Source organism: Ranitomeya variabilis, chromosome 1 (assembly GCF_051348905.1).
Source record: "Ranitomeya variabilis isolate aRanVar5 chromosome 1, aRanVar5.hap1, whole genome shotgun sequence".
NCBI classification, from domain to species: domain Eukaryota; kingdom Metazoa; phylum Chordata; class Amphibia; order Anura; family Dendrobatidae; genus Ranitomeya; species Ranitomeya variabilis.
Window position 1 is genome coordinate 731741160 of NC_135232.1, and position 23191 is coordinate 731764350.

The 23191-nt window shown below is 47.9% G+C and overlaps 1 protein-coding gene and 1 long non-coding RNA gene across 2 annotated transcripts in view; one reads left to right on the plus strand and one right to left on the minus strand.

Annotated features, from left to right (window-relative positions):
- Nucleotides 1-2774: 2774 nt before the first annotated feature.
- Nucleotides 2775-15692, minus strand: FBXO33 (F-box protein 33). Its single transcript, XM_077268821.1, has 4 exons — nucleotides 15004-15692; nucleotides 13223-13333; nucleotides 12382-13067; nucleotides 2775-5235 (listed from the first exon to the last, which is right to left on the minus strand). Exons 1-4 carry the CDS (start codon nucleotides 15426-15428, stop codon nucleotides 4964-4966), a joined length of 1494 nt encoding a protein of 497 aa, XP_077124936.1. The 5' UTR covers nucleotides 15429-15692; the 3' UTR covers nucleotides 2775-4963.
- LOC143781907 (uncharacterized) overlaps nucleotides 15354-23191 on the plus strand; it is a 35150-nt gene continuing 27312 nt past the window's right edge. The window contains exon 1 of the long non-coding RNA XR_013216835.1: nucleotides 15354-15490. This is a non-coding gene — a long non-coding RNA (uncharacterized LOC143781907). The remainder of the gene's footprint in view (nucleotides 15491-23191) is intronic.

Sequence of the window (23191 nt, forward strand, 5' to 3'; positions counted from 1 at the left end):
ACTAGAAGTGACTTTGCGGTGCAGGTACTAGATATAGCTGGCCTGAACGCCCCTGTGTTAGCTTCCCACGATCTTTGTAGTAAGGCTTCTGCTTTACGGTCTAACGGGTCTGTTAGGACCCCCGAATCCTCAACTGGTAAGACAGATTGTTTAGAAGTGGAAGCAACTGCGGCATCAACCTTTGACCAGGAATTTAGTTCCTCATCGCTGAAGGGATAGCGTCTCTTAGAGGATGATGGTAGGAAACCCCTTGTATTCTGCTTATCCCATTCTTTTTTAATTAGGTCTTTAATAGTGGGTATGACGGGGAAGGATCTACGTTTTTTCTGTCCTAACCCCGCAAACATGATGTCTTGAGCCGATTTTTTCCCTTTTTCATCTGGGCACCCCATTGTGCTTCTGACAGATTTTACTAAGTTGTCTATACTGCTGTTAGGTAGACAAAGCCCCCCTTCATTCTCGGATGAACTCTGCTGGGATCTAGATTCGTCCGAGGATCTATGTACATCCTTTGATTCTGAGCTTGCTGGAGATCGGGACCTGCTTGGTTGGCGGGTACTGGTGCTACTTGTATGCGCCAAACCCTGCATTTCTTCCCGGATTATGGCTCTAACATCAGATGGAGTCATTATATTCTCTTGCCGTAAGGTTAGCATGATACATTCTGAGCACAACCTTTTAGTATAAGAATCCGGAAGGGGCTGCGTACATAAGGCACATTCCTTGTGCTTGGATTTGTGTGTCCTTTTCTTAGTCTAGAGGAAGGGGACACAGGAGGAACATATCAGCATATCGGAAGAGGCTTTTTTTTAAAAAAAAAAAAAAACTCCCCCAGTGAAGCTGACAGGTACCGGTTCTGGAGGCGGATTTTTTTGGAAAGTGATCCTTCTGTTTGGTGGTAGATCGCTTCTCTGGAGGCCGACCACCACTCTTAGTGCTGCTCCTAGCGCTTCTCTCTTTACTGGGAGAACGCTGCTCTGCTGCAGGCAGGTGAAGCCATACTCACACACACCGGCCCGATGTCAGAGCCGCTTTTGAATCTGGCGCCGAATCTCCTGCCTCCCCGGACCTAACCCGGAAGTGCTCCGGCAACTTCCGGGTTAGACGCGCCGCTCTCTCACCATGCTGCAGCCGGAGATATTAAGCCGGCCGCTGCAGCGTGCGCGTCCTCATGGAGCCGGGTGGACCAGCGGTGACCGGACCCGGAACATGGATGGCTGACCAGACGAGGGGGGAGGCTGCAAGCAGGGGCTCCCCCGCCGCTGCTTCTGGAACCGCAGCCCCTGCCGTTCCCTCATAACCGACACAGGCGGGTGCATGGCCCAGGAATCCTCTTCAACTGCAGGTGACTTCGGATTCCTATAGGAACAGGAAACCTAAACTGAGGAGGAGAGGGGACCGCCTCCTTTTATTCTGTAGGTTTCCTGTTCCTATGGGCGGATCCCTCTCTCTCATGTGGGGTGCCGTCGTGGCAAAGGGTAAAATTTTGTTGTTTTTTTTCAAAGCTTTCCCTTACGATTTTATTCCTCCTCAAAGGACCCACAGAGTTGCTAACAGTCTGTCAATGGCCACCCCAAATTGAATGTGCCTGCCCTTGTCAGGTCACAGCCGCTAAGCAACTTGAGGCTGTGCAAGTACCAGCATGGGAGATAGGCAGAGAATCAAAGATCCCATTGACATTTTATTTTGTTTTTTTTCAAAGCTCTCCCTTACTATTTTATTCCTCTTGAAAAGACCCGCAGAGGTGCTGATAATCTGTCAATGGCCACTAAGCTAAATGTGCATTTTCTTATCAGATAGCAACTGCTAAGCAGCTTGAGGTTAGGCAAGTACCAGCATGGGAAATTGGCTGGGAATCCCTGGTAATGTTGACATTTTATTTTGCTTCAAACCATTCCCTTGCAATTTTATTCTTCTTCAAAAGACCCACAGAGGTGCTAACAGTCTGTCGATGTCTGCTCTAAGCTGAATGTGCCTGCCCTCATCATATCACAGGTTGGACTGAAGGGGGCCAATGCAGAGACCAGAGGGGGGCAGGGAGGGGGAGGCGAGTCATGGGGAGTTTTTCAGAAAGGCAAAGGCCAGGCAGGGGAGCGGAGCAGAGGCCGCAGGCGGGCCGGAGAGCAGAGGCCACAGGTGGGCATGTGGGGAACAGAGGCCAGAGGGGAGGTGGGTATGAGGGAAAGCAGAGGCGAAGAGGGCAAGCAGATAAAATTTTAACTTAAATATACAAAGTAAGGCCGGGGTCACACACAATGTATAAAAAAATCTGTCCGATTTTGCCTGCTGAGAATCGCACAAATGTTCTCCGTATGGTGATCCGTATGGAGAGATTTTCTCACACACTTGCAAAATGAGCAAATAATGGCTGAGCTTTTCCTGTCACCTGCCCAAAGCCTGAGAATCTCTCGCAAGTCACACTGATGGTCCGTGTGCTGTGATTTTTTCTCGCACCCATAGACTTGCATTGGCGTTTTTCAGCTGAGATACGCAGACAATCGCAGCATGCTACGATTTCACTCGCAAGTGTAATACGGACAAGAAAAAAAAACGGATGATGGGAGCTGCCCCATAGATTAACATTGGTCCGAGTGCTATGCGATTTTTTTCTCGCTTAACACTCATCTGTATTACGCTGTAGTGTGACGCCGGTCTAAATGAAATAGAAGCTGCCCGACTTTCCTCTCCCCCACTCACCCCCAGAGAACTAACAAGCCCCACACGATAATGTGGTGACATCGTGGGAGCGGTAGAGTGACCAGCGGAAGCGGCTGCAGTATTTTAATGCTTTATTCATCGATTAAAAGAATATACATTGAACATAAACCAAACATCATCAGTCATCGCTAACATTCGGCTGTTTCCTCATTTGTGTCATTCCCCTGTCAGGAGTTTTTCTCCCACGTTTGATTCTGACCTCGTTGATAAAACGCCGCCATCGTTGCCACCACATCTGGCCAGTATGTCCCCCCTCCCCCGCACAGCACGCCCGTGGCTCCTCTACACTGATGTACATCATATAAAATAATCCGCACGGCGTGTGCTGGAAAAAACGCAGCGCACAGCTGTCCGAGAGCAGCGTCCTTAAATATAAGATGGTAAAACCATTTTTTTACTTTGTAAAACACATAGAAACTTTTTTTTTTCTTTTTCTTAATATATCTCCATAAATAGAATTCGCATCCGGACATCTGTTAAACGTAGATGGTCGGGATTTTTTTTTCGAAGTCGCGGCCCGGGTGCGGTCAAGCTCTGCTGGACACCCCCCCCCTATCGCGCACACACTTCGTCGGCTATTGGTTCATTATTGCAGACCGTCCATAAATATATATAATATCGTTAAATGCACAACATTCGTACCACTTAAAACTGGGGTCAGATGGAAGTCTCACAGAGACCACGTCCGTACCGCGGTTGCCCTGAAACGAGATAAAGGCGGCTTGTAAAAGCCTCTCGGATAGAACGAGATATTAAAACAAACGTTATGGAATGTTTTCTCTTGGTAGTAATGCGTGATAGCGGCTCACACCAGCGATATCTCTTCTCGTTTTTTTTTTTTTTTTACATTCGCTAGTCACAGTGAAAACAGGTTGTTTGTTTCTTTAAGAATTCTTAGGCGTTGTTCACACTGAACCACAGCACAGCTGCGTACCGCAGGTCGAAACCCGACCTTTGTGTTTTTTATATTACAATCTAGCAGTGTCACGGCCGGCGGCCACCCATGACGGTGGCACAGCCCAACCCCTCCCTTTCCTGCCAGCATGTGGGCACTTCTTAAAAGTTTATTTTAATCTATTCTTTGGCAGCTGAAACAGGCGCTGACAGAGAAAATCTAGTGACCGTCGTCAGGTATCTCACGACTAAAAGCTTGCGAGCGTCTAACTGTGGACATAAAAAGACGATTATATATAAGGGGAGACAAAAAGAAAAAAAAAGGAAAACTTGGGCCAGCGCACAAGTGATCGCTCCCCGGCTTGAGTCCTTTCGAGTTTTGGAGTCTGACTGCACCCAGAGGCCCCAAAAGGAAGGAAAAAAATATATATATCTAAAGCATGACCCCCCGCAAAAAAGAAAAAAAAAAAAGAAAAATAATGACATGACCTATCAACGCGCAGAGTAACCACCGACCCTCCAGGCGCATCGGGATCCCCCCTTCTGAAGCTCCAAGTCAGTTACAAAACGATTAGCGCACACTGTTTACAGAATCGCTGGCACAGAAATATATGGAAACACAAAGCAAAACAACAACAAAAAAAAGTACATAACATAGTATATCATACACAAAAACAAACCCCTAAGGCCGTGTTCACATGATGCTTTTGTTTTGCACGTTCGCAAGAAAAAACAAACACATTGGAAATGCATCATGTGACCAAGGCCTGAAAGTCCATTTGCCTCCCCTGAAATCAAACAAGTTTCCGATATTTTCCATCAGGTCCTGCTATAATTGATGACCTTATTGATCAGGGGTCTTTTAGACCTCCAGGGGGTAAATGCACTTTTGGCCAGTTATCCATACACAGGACTCAATGGCAAAGTTAATCTACGAAGAAAGGAAAAAAACAACAAAGACTCAAAACAGTTCAGTTCTGCACGAGAAGTTTCTGCTGTAATTGCTCTTGATAGTTTCCAATGCAGCAAATTCTCTACTGTCCGCCCATGACCTGCCGAGCTCCAGAGTCAGAGAGAATCGCTTCTAACCGTGTAAAGAAAGACCCAAAAACCGGTGTCACTTTCAGCTTCTGAACCAAGAGCTGACGTTCCTCAGTCCCATCAGTCCGTACACGCATCAATTCTTATTTTTTATATATAGCGCTAATACTGATTAAACACGGCACAAAGGGTTAACTCACTCCACCGAGGAAACATGATAAGACCCTAATTGCATATTGTAACCACGAGGATGGGGGGGGGGGGGGAAAGGGGAAGAATTAAAAAAGAAAAAAAAGAAAAATAATCATAATTAAATGCCTTCGCTGAAGTTTTGCATCTCGCGGTAAAAGTGTCGGGCCGGCTCGGTGAAGACGCTGAGAAGCTCGATGTCCATGACGGCGCGCCAGGGCCGGGCCAGGCCGATGGACACCTGCTCTATCAGGTTGTGCACCGGGTCCACGTCCTGGTCAGCCAGCTCGCTTTGGTCAAAGTCTATGCTTTCCTCCGTCACTTCCAGGACTTTCAGGTCTGGTCCTCGTAGACGGGCGATGGCGATCAGGTTGTGGGCCCAAACGGTGTAACCTACAGGAGATGAAAATGCAGTTACTGGGGGAATTATCATTATAGCGCCAGTTATTCCATGTGAGGAGGGGGGTATACAAAATAAAAAACAAGTACAACAATCTTAAGCAATACAAGTCACGACTGGTACAAAAGGAGAGATGACCCTGCCCGCCAGGGCTCACAATCTACAAAGGTTGGGTGAGGATACAGTAGGTGAGGGTAGACCTGGTCATGCAGTGGTTTCGTGGATCGGTTGTTGCTGCAGGTTGTAGGCTTGTCGGAAGAGGTACGTCTTCAGATTCCTTTAGAACAGTGCTCCTCAACTCCGGTCCTCAAGAGCCAAGAAAAGGTCATGAATTCAGAATTTCCTTAGCATTGCACAGGTGATGGAATTCTTGCCTTTCCAGGTAATGTAATTATCACATGGGCCATACTAAGGAAATCCTGAAAACATGACCTGTTGGTGGCTCTTGAGGACCGGAGTTGGGGAACACTGCTTTAGGTTTCCATGGCAAGGGAGAGTCTGATAGGTTGTGGTAAAACTCTCCAGAGTAGGGGGGGGGAATACACGGGAGGAATTTTTTATGGGATTGTGGGAAGAGGAGATAAGAGGGGAGTAGAGAAGGAGATCTTGTGAGGATCGGAGGTTGCGTGCAGGCAAGTACCAGGAGACTAGGTCACAGATGTATGGAGGAGACAGGTTATGGATGGCTTTGTATGCCATGGTTAGGGTTTTTGATAGGAGTCTCTGGGTAATGGGGAGCCAGTGAACGGATTGACAGAAGGGAGAGGCTGGCGAATAGCAGGGGGACAGGTGGACTAGTCGGGCAGCAGAGTTCAGAATATATTGGATGGGTGCAACAGTGTTCGAGGGGAGGCCACAGAGCGGGAGGTTGCTATAGTCAAGGCTGGAGATAATGAGGGTATAGACTAGGGTTTTTTCTTGGTTGAGGAATGTACAGGTCAGGGAAATATTTTTGCGTTTAAGTCAGCAGGAAGTGAATAGGGCTTGGATATGTGGTTTGAAGGAGAGATCAGAGTCAAGGATTACCCCAAGGCAGCGAGTTTGTGGGACAGGGGAGAGTGGGCAGCCATTTACTTTAATGGATAGGTCAAGTGAGATGGTAGAAAGATGACAAATTCTGATTTGTCCATATTAAGTTTTAGAAATCTAGCGAAGAATGAAATAGTGGACATACATTGTGAGATTCTGGTTAGTAGGGAGGTGATATAGGGTCCAGAGAGGTAGATCTGTGTATCATCAGCATGGAAATGATACTGAAAGCTGTGAGACTCCATGAGCTGTCCCATTCAAAAGGTGTCGATGGAGAAGAGCAGGGGCCCTAGGACTCTGACATGGGGCGAGGTGAGGAGGTGGTGGGTGAGTTGACGCTGAATGTCCTTGTCTGTTAGGTATGACGAGATCCAAGATAGGGCCAAGTCTGTGATACAAAGAGATGAGAGGGTCTATAGTAATAGGGAGTGGTCTATTGTGTCAAAGGTAGAAGACAGGTCCAGAAGAGGACAGTAGTGTAGAAGGCAGAGGTCAGGTCCAGGAGGAGGAAAGTAGTGTAGAAGGTAGAGGACCGGTCCAAAAGAGGAGGACAGTAGTGTAGCTTGGCTTTGGTGGTTAGATTGGTGACTTTAGTCAGAGCAGCTTCAGTGAAGTGGTCGGAAACCAGATTGTAAGCGTTCGAAGAGGGAGCAGGAAGAGCGGTGGGAGGGCAGTTGAAGATGGACGTGTTCCAGTAGTTTTGAGGAATAGGGGAGAAGTGATATGGGGCAATAGCTAGATACAGAGGATGGGTCAAGAGGGCTTTTTGAGGATGGGTGTTATTGAGACATTTTTAAAGCATGAGGGGAAAACACCAGTTGTTAGTGACAGGTTGAAGAGATGGGTTAGGGTTGGTATGAAGACTGGTGATGTTTGGGATGAGATGGGATTGGGTCAAGTGCACAGGTGGTGAGATGTGATCCTGACAGTAGGGCAGAAAGTTGATCTTTGATGGTGGAGAAGTTGGTTTTGGAGGAGGGCTGAGTAGTTAGGGGGGGGGAGGGTGCCCTGAGGGTTGCAGGCCAAAGATTTCTCTGATGTTATCGGTCTACTGCTTGAAGAATGAGGCAAAGTCTTCAGCTGAGATGAGCGGAGAGGTGCTGGGGGACCGAGGAGAGAATTGAAGTTGTTGAATAGCTGTTTAGGGTTGTGAGACAGAGAGGATATGATGTTTGTTTTGCTGCGAGTGTGGCCTTGAAAGTAACGAGGAACTGTTTGAATACGATGAAGTGCTCGATGGAGTGGGATCTTCTCCATCTACGCTCAGCAACCCTGGAAATGACAGCCAGTTGGAAGTTGGTGTGGAACTAGATGCGCACAGTGTGCATCTCAAAGGAAGGGAGGGTAACTGAGGGTGGCAGTGGGATTTTGGTGAAGGAGCAGTTATCTGACAGGAGAAAACCCAACTTCTCCGTCATGCTTAGTTAGTATTAAATGGCTATTTGAGAGTGTCCTGTGCCACTACAGCACCCCTACCACGTGGTTTAAGGGAGATATTGAATTAGGAAATGTTTTTGTTTCCTCCGCCAGGCTTGCTGCTTGGGCGGGGGTGTGTGGGAAAGGTGGAATCCACCATACGAAAGTGCAGCAGGATAGGCTGTGTCAGAGGGGTGAGCCAGGTTTCAGTGATAGCGAGAAAGGAAAGTTTGTTAGTAATAAAAAGATCACGGATGTAGGAAAGTTTGTTGCAGACAGAGCAAGCGTTCCATAGAGCTCCTGTTAGTGGGACTGGGTGAGTGGGTATAAGGTTAGAGAGATTACAGAAATTTGTGATAGATCGTGGATGGGCGGTAGAAACTACTGGGGATGTGGTGGGGAGGACCAAGATTTGGAGAGATATCGCTGGCAGTGAGGAGGAGCCGAGACCGTGATAACAGGTGGGGGCTCTGTCTGTGTTTGGAGATACAGGATTGTATGTTGAGGAACAGTTCTGAGGAGGAGGCGAGATGGATGGGGAGGATGGAGGGAGAGATGACCGATTCATTATTAGGTGTAGGGATTATAAGGGGGATGGGCAGAAAGTGAAAACAAACAGAAACATTGTTTACAGCGACCAAGTATCCAGTTACCTTCAGGATTAATTCATGATGCACTGGGCAGACTGAAGCAAGACGTATGGTTGGCAATGTATTTGCTAGTAAACGCATTCAGGTGTGGAGCAGAAGAGTGGTCTGTGCTCATCTTGGTCAGATAATTATGAGTGAGCCAAACACAGGATGATCAAGGCAGAGTAAACAAAGAGGTCGTAAATAACATTGGGGGTATAGCAGGGGTTAGTCGAAAAACATACCAAGTGGATGCAAGGAGCAGAAATAGGGTCAGTGTGGAAAGTTGGGTGACATACAGATGTGCAGCGATGTGTCACTTACTGCGCTGCTTGCTGCAGTATAGATAAATCTTTGTTTTCCGTGCTGCAGATCTCTGAATGCTGACCTCCATAGAATCTCCGGCTGATAAAACACAGATTGCACTAAAACTGAAGCAAGCAGCCCACTTATACATCGCTGGACTCCGCTACATCACATAGCAAAAACCTTTAAAGGAATTGAAGTCCAATTCCATGCCATATAATTCCCATAGAACATGATGTGAGTGGCAAGATGTGCGATGCGGAAATCGCAGTGCGTTTTTTTTTTTTTTAAATATACAACAATACGACAACTGTAAGGAACATGTGTAGTCCTATTGCATCAGTGGCTGCTGCGCATACAGGGAGCAGTGATCAGCAGAGGATCCTTAAAACCTGCAGGCGTCATCCAGAACAAGTCTTCCTGCAACCTCTGAGATCGGCCTGGCCATCAGAGGCCGGATCCAGTAATATCATCCCTAAATTTTGAGTTCAAGTCAAAGGTTTTCCCACTATTAAAATACTCGGGGAGGGGAACTGATATCCAATTTATAGTGGGGGGGGGCAGGTGGTCGACGGCCCCAACATTCCCTACATGCTACAAAGGTCTCTTGGCTATAAGCTGATTACAAAGTGGCAGGACCCTCAGCGATCAGCTGTGATTAACCCTTTAGTCAACGTTCGTTTTCTCCAATCACTTAAAGGGGAAAGAAAAAAAAAAACGCCTGTCAAAGAGCCGACAGTAGAATTTAAGAATATAAATATGTAAATATTTGTGTTTATTTACATTATATATCACTCTATATACCTCTATATACAACATTCACAGAAATAAAGGGAACACTAAAATCCCACATCCTAGATATCACTGAATGAAATATTCCAGTTGTAAATCTTTATTCATTACAGAGGTGTCAAACTGCATTCCTCGAGGGCCGCCAACAGGTCATGTTTTCAGGATTTCCTTAGCATTCCACAAGGTGCTGGAATCATTCTTGCAGGTGATTAAATTATCACCTGTGCAATACAAGGAAATCCTGAAAACATGACCTGTTGGCGGCCCTCGAGGAATGCAGTTTGACACCTCTGCATTACATAGTGGAATATGTTGAGAACAATAAAACCTAAAAATTATCAACGTAAATCACAACTAATATCCCACGGCGGTCTGGAGTTGGAATGATGCTCAAAATCAAAGTGGAAAATGAAGTTAAAGGCTGGCCCAATTTCAGTGGAAATGCCTCAAGACAAGGAAATGATGTTCTGTTGTGTGTGGTCTCCACGTGCCTGCATGACCTTCCCTACAACACCTGGGCATGCTCCTGATGAGGCGGTGGATGGTCTCCTGAGGGATCTCCTCCCAGACCTGCACTAAAGCATCCGCCAACTCCTGAACAGTCTGTGGTGCAATGTGACGGTGGATGTCCCAGATGTGTTCAATCGGATTCAGGTCTGGGGAACGGGCGGGCCAGACCATAGCTTCAATGCCTTCATCTTGCAGGAACTGCTGACACTTCAGCCACATGAGGTCTGGCATTGTCCTGCATTAGGAGGAACCCAGGGCCAACCGCACCAGCATATGGTCTCACAAGGGGTCTGAGGATCTTGGTAGCTAATGGCAGTCAGGCTACCTCTGGCGAGCACATGGAGGGCTGTGCGGCCCTCCAAAGAAATGCCACCCCACACCATTAGGCTACTTTCACACATCAGTTTTTTTGCCGTCAGGAACAATCCAGCGAATTTTGCAAAAAAATTTTTTTTTTTTTCCTGGATCCGTTTTTGACAGTGAGAGAGTAGCCGGATTCACTCATTTCACCTCAGGTTTCATCCGTTTATCGCAGCATCCGTCACTGTGTTTTTTCGTTGCCGGAAAACTAATTTTGGACGGATCCGGCAAAAAACAGATGAAACATTAGGCCATCTGTCGCTAATACAACTTTATGAGAAAAAAACGGATCCGGCGGAAAAAAACCCCAAAGATCCATTTTTTTCAAAATTCGCCGGATTGTGCCTGATGGCAAAAACCTGATGTGTGAAAGTAGCCTTACAGACCCACTGCCAAACCGGTCATGCTGAAGGATGTTGCAGGCAGCAGATCGCTCTCCTCTGCGTCTCCAGACTCTCACAAGTGCTCAGTGTGAACTTGCCTTCATCTGTGAAGAGCACAGGACACCAGTGGCGAATTTGCCAATCCTGGTGTTCTGTGGCCAATGCCACGAGTCCTGCACGGTGTTTGGCTGTGAGCGCAACCCCCATCTGTGGACATCGGCACTCAGACCATCCTCATGGAGTCGGTTTCTAACAGTTTGTGCAGACACATGCACATTTGTGGCCTGCTGGAGATCATTTTGCAGGGCTCTGGCAGTGCTCCTCCTGTTCCTCCATGCACAAAGGTTGAGGTAGCGGTTCTGCTGCTGGGTTGTTGCCCTCCTACGGCTCCCTCCACATCTCCTGGTGTACTGGCCTGTCTCCTGGTAGCGCCTCCAGCCTCTGGACACTACGCTGACAGACACAGCAAACCTTCTTGCCACAGCTCGTATTCATGTGCCATCCTGGATGAGCTGCACTACCCGAGCCACTTGTGTGGGTTGTAGTCCGTCTCATGCTACAAGTGTGAAAGAACAACCAACATTCAAAAGTGACCAAAACTGGGAGTTATATTCTGTTTAAGTGTTCCCTTTATTTTTTTGAGCAGTGTCTAATAAAATTTAAAGAAATACAAATATTTCTTTACTAGTTGGCCTGTACGAGGGAGAGGGAAAGGGAGAGGGAATTTTCTCAAAAATCGACAGATCTGAAATGACGGAAGTGTGAAAGAGGCCTAGGAAATAGAAAAGGAGGCAGACTTGCCTTCCAGCACTGGTCACTTTAGAAGTCTCCATTGCCTCCATAAACTGTCGGACCCAACCACAAGTCACAGTACGTCATGTAACTAAAAGAGCACGTCATCAGAAACATCCAATCACGCGCCCTTCTGGTCACCTGGCCGCTGTAATGGCACTCCGCAGTGACCTGTGTTTAAAGGGAACCTGTCACCTGAATTTGGCGGGACCAGTTTTGGGTCATATGGGCGGGGTTTTCGGGTGTTTGATTCACCCTTTCCTTACCCGCTGGCTGCATGTTGGCCGCAATATTGAAGTTCATTCTCTGTCCTCCGGAGTACACGCCTGGGCAAGGCAATTGCCTTGCGCAGGCGTGTACTCCGGAGGACAGAGAATGAACTTCGATCCAATATTGCGGCCAGCATGCAGCCAGCGGGTAAGGAAAGGGTGAATCAAACACCCAAAAACCCAGCCCATATGACCCAAAACTGGTCCCGCCAAATTCAGGTGACAGGTTCCCTTTAATCCGCAGGGTTCTCTGTAAGGAGAGTATGCCTACATTTATTGTAAAGCAACCTTTGTCTAATAAATATGTCCAGTCTGATGACGTCTACAAACACTGCTGTCAATTTCAAATAGAAGCATATAAAGCAGAGATCAGAGACCGGTCTGATCACAGCCGAGAGCTGAATGTCTGAGAGCAGACACCTGTCCTGTGAGCAGTTAGGGGGCAGAAAATTTCAATCCTGACAGTAAGTGTTCAGTTTCCCCTATGAGGAAAAGAAGAGCTACACTGTCCATTTACATCAATGAGCTGCCTGTGTACTGCAGGGCAGGACAAGTCCTCAATGGTTTTGTGCTGTTCTCTGGAGCATGGCGGACGCGCCTTAAGTGCCACACGGCATGATTCCATGCAGTGTCACCCACATCAGCCCCCTTACCGTGGATCGCCAGTAGAGACAGCCTCATGCACCTCCAAGCCAAAAGGACCAGTGGGTCTTCGTTCCTATTGTCGCTGAGATCCGGGAAGCCGGACGTGTCGTTGACGTCATTCATGAGGATGAAGTGGGTGAGGAATGTGTCGTACTGCCGGGAGATTAGGTCCACCACCGCCCCGGACACGCAAGTGATGTAGCTGTCGAAGTGAATCCTCTCCAGCGGGATGCCAGGCTTGAGTATTCGCAACATGTCGTCGCTTTTCACATCAAACGCCATCATGTACACACGGAGGTTGCCGCTGTTCCGCGTCAGTGCCCTCCAGTCCTCGTCCTCCGGCATTTTGTCCAGAGTTTTGCTCTTAAGCGAGGTGCTGTGGACCAGGAGCGAGAGGCGATGCAAAGGCACGTGGTTATTATTCGCCAACACCCGTGTCATTTCCGCCGTGAAGTCGCAGAAGTCCAGAGCCAGCGAGCGCAGGTTGACGAAGCGCTCCAGCTCGATGGCCGTCACCAGGGTGGTGTCGGCAGACGTGTGGTTGTCCAGGAGGCTCAGGTGCTCGATGGTGTTGGCCACTGGATTTGACAAGGATGCCAGAGAGGTTGGCGTCACGATCTCGAGCATGAAACCACAGGACAGCCACTTCAGGTGCCGGCTGTTTGCCAGGATCTCCTCGAACAGCTGCTGGATCCTGTGAACAGAGACCCAAGTTAGCGAATAGGTGCTGCAAAATTAGGAATGCCACCCCCCAACCCTTCCCCAGCAGCTGGAGACCCCCATAAAAAGGACCCTTAGGAAGCAGTGACTGATAGCAGGACTGGTGACCCCCTCACCAGTTCCACTTACTGCTGCATCTTTTTGCCGCCTGGATCCGCTTTATTTAGGTAAGTGCTCGTTATGGTCCCGTTCTGCTGCAAAATACTGATGTCGCCAAAAAGGCTCAGCTTCTGGAGATTCCTGCAAAGCGGGAGAAACAAAATAAGAGACATTAAGCAGAGGATGGCGTCTTTAAGGGGTATTCCAGTCCACAAAAAAAACAATAACTTAATGCATGTGCAGGTACTGACCCCGCCGATCACTATAACAAGGGGACAATCTCTGTCCTGCATGAAGCGAGTGGTGCTGCATGCCCCCTGCAACGTCACATTACATGGCACGACTGTCAGACAGGCCGACTGCGCTTATGTGCCCATTTCATGGCCAGAAGGGACACAAGTCTCCTAATTACTGGAGGTCCCTGTGGTCAGGAGACTGTGAATGGAGCATCCATTCAAGAACGCTTCCATCAATCCATTGTGAAATCCTTGGTAAGGAGGGGGAAAATGCAACCAGCCGCCATCCCAAGTCCCCTGTATACACATCCACCATTTCTGGTGATCTATGGGGTCAAACAAACCTAATCCACTGATCCACCACCTATCAAGAGAAGGGAGATCACATTTATAGACTGGGCACCCTGTCAAGCTTTCATCGCACCCACAGGACCTGCGCCCCTTTTCTCTATGATCTGACACAAAGCAGCAATGACGGCAGCTCCTCCCTGTGAGCTCTTTGGGGACATCACAAGGTTGGAAGGTCCTGGCAGGGCACTACAGAGGGTACATGCAGGACTGCCGCTTTCTGTCACCTTACAGCTAGCCTCTTCCTGTGATTTCAAGTTTCTGCTCTTATCTCGGCCAGTGAAGGCCAGGACTGCCCAGGCAGAAGCTCCTGGATCACGTTCCTGATCTCATGGCAACCAGGCACAATGCGGCCTGCTCTCGGGCATCAGGACTCCACAATAGGCTGCGCCAATGTCGCCATATGTACAATCACATGGGGCAGAGATCTCCGTGCCCCCCACCATCATGGAAATGTGCGCACACAACACCTCCCTGAAGAAACCCGACCACGTAGGAGACCCAAAAACTTGATTATCATTCTCCAGCAAAGCCCTGTAATATGTCATCAAGGAGACCAGTAGCCGGATTACAGAACGCACATAGAAGGGTCATACCAAATCAGTGTTAGAACTACAACTCCCAGCATACCCACACAGCCAGCGGCAGCTGGAGAGTCAAGGGCTCCAAGAGGAGCGGGGGATGGTTTAAGGGACCGTATTTCTAGGGTCTCCCTGCACAGGTATAGGGGTTACCTATGGGATGGAAGAGGGGGCTGTGATCTTGGGTCTCCCTGAAAAGGTACAGGGGGGGTGACCTGTGGGCAGGGCTGAGATCCTGGGGTCGCCCCATAAAGGTATAGGGGTCTCCTATGTTATGGGGCAGAGATCCTGGGGGTCTCCCTGTAAAGATATAGAGGTCACCTGTTCAATGGGGGAGGGGGCTGAGATCCTGGGGGTTTCCCTGTAAAGATATAGGGGTCGCCTGTGCAATAGGGGAGGGGGTCGAGATCCTGGGGTCACCTGTGCAATGGGGAGGGGGCCAAGACCCTGGGGTCTCCCTGTAAAGGTATAGGGGGTCACCCGGGCCATGGGGGTGTATTGCAGTGATGGGAGTACTAGAGGTCAGCCTATGTACCGTATAGTGTGCAGGGAAGGCCTGGATTGGGGGAGAGATACAGAATTAGAGGGGCAGTACAAACTTTGAGAAGATAATGGGGGCCCACACAGACTGTGGGCCGCCGCTCACCTGTTGCCCCGCACGCAGCCCAGCACGCACAGCACCAGCTCCAGGTAGGTCCTCAGCACCTCCATCCACCTCCCCGAGGGCTGCGCCTCCCCGTCCGCGGCGTCCTGAGCGGAGCAGGAGGGGGGAGAGGCGCCGCCGGCCTCGGCCGATCCGGACAGATAATTCTCGGCCGCGAACTCCACCCGCAGCTCCCGCACGAAGCAGCCGCATTTCCGCATGAGGAACTCGAGCCGCGGCCGCTCGGCCAAGGACGCCTGCAGGCTCAGCCGCAGCTCTGGCCACAGCGCCGGGTAGAACAGGCAGTCCCGCCAATGCGAGCAGGCGGCCGAGGCCCGCAGCCGGTCCGGCGCCGGCAGGAACGAGAAGATGTGCACGACCAGCTCGCTGGGGAGGGACGAGGCTCCCGCATCCCCGCACAGAGCCATGGACGACACCGGGAGACGAGCGCCGACTGTCCTCTCCGGACCCCGGGGAACAACAAGCGGAGGTGAAGGAGAGGGCGGGGACAACTGACACTGCGCTGTGGAATGTACCACGACACTGACCCGGGGGGAGGCGGGAGCACAGGCCGAGACCTCTGTACTGACGGCTGATATGAGGCGCACACTGAAAGACCAGAAGAAGACAAAGCAGCCACAGCAGAGGCAACCTGACCTCCTACACTAATCGTCATTTCCGACTGACCACATCTCCCCTCCATAAAAACATGGTGCATTCCAGTTTGAGCAACTGTATAGTAAGGTCGAACCACTATTCATTCATTATGGGGTAGATAAAATATGCTTCATAGGTTCTTCATTTTGTTACATAAAAAACGCAGACAACATGTATAGTCACATTTTATATTCAACCGAACGCTGAAAAATAAACTATAATACCCGTGTTCTGTACTTTCTAATGTAAATACCACCCCTCTGCACATTAATGGTATCTTCTAGATAAAGCTCTGGTACTGCGATTCTAGACTGTACCACTCTGCTGGAGAAAGAGGGGTGAACGCTTAGTGTTTGCCCATAACATAAGCAAAGCCAGGAGGGGGCGTGACGGCTGCGACCCCTGTACTCACATGGTGCGGCCCGGAGATGCCGCAGTTGTTTTGCTGCGTGCGACTTCTATGATGTAATCGGCGGTGATGTGCGACAGCGGAAACCGTGGTGCAGGGAGTTAACGTACAACGGTGCAGGAATGAGCAAGTAACAAAACAGCAGATCCTGAGAATAAATAATACAGACTAAAAGTAAAAAGACTTTATTGCGGTTCTAAGCTTGTCAAGATCTTTCCTGGGATGAAAAAAAAATAGTCTAAAGAAATGTGTTAGTGAATTAATGGAATTATCCTGGGTAGTGCATTCCAGAAAACTGCTGCAGCATGAGAGGAGTCCTGGAGACTAGAGTAGGAGGATCAGCTTATGGAGGATTGTCTGAGCCCAGAGAGACCCTGGTGTTCAAAAAAAATCGCTACGCTGTTCCTGAAAAGTCGGACGAGTGTCACGCAAGAGGCGTGTGTTTTTCTTGAGAGCACAATGCGATTTTGACATGAGATTTTCCACGGTAATTCTCTGACATTTACGCATAGTGTTTATAGTAAATATACTTTAATACATATAAACCGCCATCCTGTCTGGCGTGACGATAATCCTTAGAAGCCCATGTCCCCTGTAAACTGGTTAAAAAAAACCCCGTATTCCTCACCTTTCCAATGAGAAGATAATCTTGCGAAGCCCTTGTCCCAAGTAAAATGGTTAAAAATAACCATATTCCCCACCTGTACAAAGAGAAGATAATCCATTTGTCCCGAGTCTATCTCTGCTTTATGTACTTGGCACACTGAATGTAGGCATGATGGGAGTATTCATCCTGCCAGCCAGCAGGGACACTGAGATGCGCCTGATAGCTCAGTTCTGCATCATGGTGACATGAGAAAGTTGAGCGGAGTTCATACCCAATGACCTCCGTTCACCTCACTGTAGGCTATCACACGCTGCTCAGTGTCTCTGCTGGCTACAGGATGAGCACTCGCATCATGCCAGCATTCAGTGTGCCATGTACATAAAGCACAGCAAGACTTATCAAGGGACAAATCGATTATCTTCTTGCCGGACAGGTGAGGAATATGGTTGTTTATTGTTTTTTAACTCTTTGACAGGGGACAAGGGCTTTGAAGGAGTATCTTCACGTCGGACAGGTCGGGGATATGTTGGTTTATGCTACAATACGATACACTTTATTGATCAGTGGGTTAGCCATCAAACTGAGTATAAATTTAGTTTTTTTCAGTAAAGGTGTCAAGAGTATTTCAATTAAAGTAATTCTGGGTGTTTTTTATTTACTATATGATTATGGGATTTATAATGGGGGACATCTTATAGATGTCTCTCCATTACTAACCTCAGCTGCCAATACAAAGGTGACATAAACCACCCAACTATCACCCCACTTACAGTGGCACCAGGGAAGAAAGAGACAAAGTGCCAGAAATGGCGCATCCATAAGACGTGCCATTTCTGGAGTGGCTGAGAACTGATATTTTAAGTCTTGGAGGGGGGCAGTATCCATGGCCCCTTCTTAGGCTATTAATATAAGCCCACAGCTGTCTGCTGTGCCAGTAAAGGCTATGTATACAGCTGTCAGCTGATATTAATAGCCTGGGAAGCTCTGTGGGTATTACCCCCTTCTCAGGCTATAAGCATCGCCCCCCAGCCGTCAGCTTTCACTCCGCTGGTTAATAAAACTTTGGAGGATCCTACACCATTTTTCTTTAATTTATTGATTAATTAAATACATGTAGAGTAAGCTGCACACTCACTGCACTAATTGTAAATGTCACTGACATCTTTATATCTATTCTATGTGTATATATCTATTGGTAGGGATCAGATTGTATACAACATCTCCTCATACAACCTTTCACAATCAGAGCTAGATGTCCTTCAGAAAGGACTCACTTTTTGTCCTACACCTTCTTTCAATAGTTTCCAATTAGATCAGGAACTTCAGAGATTTTTTAGAAACCTGAGACTGAAGGCACACTTTGATACCAAAAACTTGGATGTAGGTTCCACTTCTCCAGTCACATCAATTGACCATACTGATACTCCTTTTGGTCTAAAACAATTACAGTAGGTCTATTCATACCGAATACTTACAACCCACCCAAAGTTTATCACCCTCTTGAGACATACATTTCACTTGTTACATAGGATATTCAGACTAATTGTACACAGATCAATCAGGGTCTCTTTCGGATTAAACGTAATTGCACCATACTAGAGAAGAGGGCCCTTGAATATCTTAAATCTAACAAAACCATAACTATCAAACTAGCGGATAAGCGGTGAGCGATCGTGGTATTAGATAGTTCTCACTATATCTCTATGGTTTGTGAACATCTTAATGACAGGAACACGTACTTACCCCTGCAAGGGATCCTTCCCTTGAGATTTCCAATGAGATTCGTCAGATTGTTGATTCTTTTAGAACCAAGAAAGTAATTCATTCTAAATTAAGTGAATGCTTCATTAATCCAAACCCTACCATTCCGATCTTTTACGTATTGCCAAAGATACATAAACATTTGACACGACCACCATTGTGTCTTCTACTAACTCTTTATTATCACAAGCAGCTAAGACATTGGAGAAGATCCTTACCCCTCTTTTGATTAATGTGGTCTCGTTTATCAAGGACACTTCAGATTTTCTGGCTGGTTCACGCACATTGAATTCACTACAGAAAGATTGCATTCTGGTTACAATGGACGTTAATAGAAAAAGAAGTCTCGCACTCAACTTAAGTATATTTGCAGATTTATTTGGTGCTGACGTAGCACTGGGGAAACGTTTCAGCCTCAACTAGGCTTTCATCAGTCACGTGCTGTGCCTTTCACGCTGCATGGACATTAGTAATGGTCAGGACACAAGACATGTGTGATGCCTAAAAACTGGGTGGTCGCCTTGTGGAAACGTACAATGGTAATAGAAACCGGATACTGAGTGAATTGTAGATCACTCAGATGGGCTGGCCCGGGTAGACGGTAATATGTAGCAAGGTAACCAGATGAGGACTCCGTGGCTGGAGGGAAGCCGCTGTGGAGTAGATGTGATCCTCACAGAAGCGGTGGACACCGCGTCTGTGAGGATCACATCTACTCCACAGCGGCTTCCCTCCAGCCACGGAGTCCTCATCTGGTTACCCTGCTACATATTACCGTCTACCCGGGCCAGCCCATCTGAGTGATCTACAATTCACTCAGTATCCGGTTTCTATTACTATTGTACGTTTCCACAAGGCGACCACCCAGTTTTTAGGCATCACACATGTCTTGTGTCCTGACCATTACTAATGTCCATGCAGCGTGAAAGGCACAGCACGTGACTGATGAAAGCCTAGTTGAGGCTGAAACGTTTCCCCAGTGCTACCTCAGCACCAAATAAATCTGCAAATATACTTAAGTTGAGTGCGAGACTTCTTTTTCTGTTCATAAAAGGATTTGGGTACCTAGTCTCTGCACCAGAAATAGCAGTGCACACGGTGTTTTCTCCACAATGGACGTTAATAGCCTGTGTGGAGAAACGGGGTCAGTGGGTGCTCTCGTCCGCTGGCCCGGCTGTCTTTAGCAAGACTGCATGGACAACGGCTCATACCACTGAACGCCCGCTCTATCTCCCCGTGGGCAATACACTACACAGACAACACAGGGTTAAGGTAAAACAGTGTGGCAATACTTTATTGAACCACAACACATAATAGCAAACAGAACAATCTCACCATGGCTGGAATTGTTTGGGTACATGGGCGTATATAAAATATCACTGCGTCTCCACATATTTCCAGTATGACACGATGTCAGAGCTCCCAGGGTCACATGGGCACATATAAAAGATCACTGCGTCTCCATGTATTTCCAGTATAACATGATGTCAGAGCTCCCAGGGTTGCTACTCCATCTATGGATGAACGCACAGAGAAGGGGTAACGACAAGCATAGGGAGATGACCAACAACTGTCCATAGAGTCCATACAAGGTCCAAAGCCAGTTGACATGATGTCAGAGCTCCCAGGGTCACTACTCAATCTGTGGATGAACGCACAGAGAAGGGGTAACGACAAGCATAGAGGGATGACCAAGAACTGTCCATAGAGTCCATACAAGGTCCAAAGCCAGTTTACACGATGTCAGAGCTCCCAGGGTCGCTACTCCATCTGTGGATGAACGCACAGAGAAGGGGTAACGACAAGCATAGGGAGATGACCAAGAACTGTCCATAGAGTCCATACAAGGTCCAAAGCCAGTTGACACGAGAGTCACCACATGGCTTATCTGACCATCTCCATGGAACCAGGCGACCAGCAGATCCCAACCCTGGCTTTCTCCAAACAGATCCATGGTTCAGAGATGGTCACTGGATCAGATCTGTGTCCTTCCAACCAGAGCTTAAAACCCCTGGGTTGGTTCTTATAGAATCATAGATCAGTGTCCCTCGTGATAGTGCCATGATGAATTGGCTGCAGTCCTTTCTCTTGTCTGTTGGGTGGTTTGCAGAATGTCTGGCTGATAGCTCTGTGTTACTTCAGTCTCTCAGGATGTGATCTCTGAGTCTTTTTTATACCCAAGGCATGTAAGCTATTTTTAGAATTACCCAGGGTCTTTGGCCATGTGCACACGTTCAGGATTTTTCGCGTTTTTATTGCGTTTTTTCGCTATAAAAACGTGATAAAAACGCGAAAAAAACGCTTACATATGCCTCCTATTATTTACAGGGTATTCCACATTCTTTGTGCAAATGTTGCATTTTTTTCCGCGAAAAAAATCGCATCGCGGAAAAAAAAGCAACATGTTCATTAAAAATGCGGAATTGCGGGGATTCCGCACATCTAGGAGTGCATTGATCTGCTTACTTCCCACACGGGGCTATGCCCACAATGCGGGAAGTAAGCAGATTATGTGCGGTTGGTACCCAGGGTGGAGGAGAGGAGACTCTCCTCCACGGACTGGGCACCATATAATTGGTAAAAAAAGAATTAAAATAAAAAATAGTGATATACTCACCCTCTGATGGCCCCCGAAGTGTTCCCGCCTCTCCGGTGCATGCTCTCTTTTCCGTTCCTATAGATGGTGTGGTTCAGGACCTGTGATGACGTCGTTGTCTTGTGATTGGTCGCGTGACCGCTCATGTGACTCACGCGACCAATCACAAGCCGCGACGTCATCGAAGGTCCTGAACCACACCGGCATCTATAGGAACGGACGCCGCTGAGGAGATTGGCTGTCTGCAGAGGGTGAGTATAACCATTTTTTTTATTATTTTTAAACATTCTATCTTTTACTATAGATGCTACATAAGCAGCATCTATAGTAAAAAGTTGGTCACACTTGTCAAACAGTATGTTTGACAAGTGTGACCAACTTGTCAGTCAGTTTTCCAAGCGATGCTACAGATCTCTTGGAAAACTTTAGCATTCTGCAAGCTAATTACGCTTGCAGAATGCTAAAAAAAACGCGAAAAAAAACGGAAAAAAAAATGCGGATTTCTTGCAGAAAATTTCCGGTTTTCTTCAGGAAATTTCTGCAAGAAATCCGGACATGTGCACATACCCTTTGGCCATGTGCACACGTTCAGGATTTTTAGCGTTTTTTTCGCGTTTTTTCGCTATAAAAACGTGATAAAAACGCGAAAAAAACGCTAACATATGCCTCCTATTATTTACAGTGTATTCCGCATTTTTTGTGCAAATGTTGCGATTTTTTCTGCAAAAAAATCGCATCGCGGAAAAAAAAGCAACATGTTCATTAAAAATGCGGAATTGCGGGGATTCCGTACACCTAGGAGTCCATTGATCTGCTTACTTCCCGCACGGGGCTATGCCCACCATGCGGGAAGTAAGCAGATTATGTGCGGTTGGTACCCAGGGTGGAGGAGAGGAGACGTCACCGCTGTGCTTTCACTTTCGGGCCGGCGCTCAGTAAGTGTCAGGAAGCAGACGCTGGGGGACGCGCAGGTGAGTATGTACTGTTTGTTTTTTTTACTTTTACGCTGGTAACCAGGGTAAACATCGGGTTACTAAGCGCGGCCCTGCGCTTGGTAACCCGATGTTTACAATGGTTACCAGTGTAAAACATCGCTGGTATCGTTGCTTTTGCTTTCAAACACAACGATACACGGCGATCGGACGACCAAATAAAGTTCTGGACTTTATTCAGCGACCAGCGACATCACAGCAGGATCCTGATCGCTGCTGCGTGTCAAACTAAACGATATCGCTAGCGAGGACGCTGCAACGTCACGGATCGCTAGCGATATCGTTACAAAGTCGTTTCGTGTGAAGGTACCTTTACAGACTTAAGGTACCTTCACACTTAAGGTACCGTCACACTAAACGATATCGCTAGCGATCCGTGACGTTGCAGCGTCCTGGATAGCGATATCGTTGTGTTTGACAGGCAGCAGCGATCAGGATCCTGCTGTGATATCGCTGGTCGTTGAACAAAGTTCAGAACTTTATTTGGTCGTCAGATCGGCGTGTATCGTCGTGTTTGACACCAAAAGCAACGATGCCAGCAATGTTTTACACTGGTAACCAGGGTAAACATCGGGTTACTAAGCGCAGGGCCGCACTTAGTAACCCGATGTTTACCCTGGTTACCAGTGTAAAATGTAAAAAAACAAACAGTACATACTCACCTTCACGTCCCCCGCCGTCCGCTTCCCACACTGACTGAGCGCCGTAAAGTGAAAGTGAAAGTACAGCACAGCGGTGACGTCACCGCTCTGCTGTTAGGGCCGGCACTCAGATAGTGCAGGAAGAGGACGCCGGGGGACGCGAATGTAAGTATGTACTGTTTGTTTTTTTTACATTTTACGCTGGTAACCAGGGTAGACATCGGGTTACTAAGCGCGGCCCTTCGCTTAGTAACCCGATGTTTACCCTGGTTACCCGGGGACTTCGGCATCGTTGTTCGCTGGAGAGCGGTCTGTTTGACAGCTCTCCAGCGACCAAACAGCGACGCTGCAGCGATCAGCATCGTCGTCTGTATCGCTGCAGCGTCGCTTAGTGTGACGGTACCTTAAGCGACTTTGCAGCGAGAACGACGACAATCCGTGACGTTGCAGCATCCTGGATAGCAATCTCGTTGTGTTTGACACGCAGCAGCGATCTGGATCCCGCTGTGATATCGCTGGTCGGAGCTA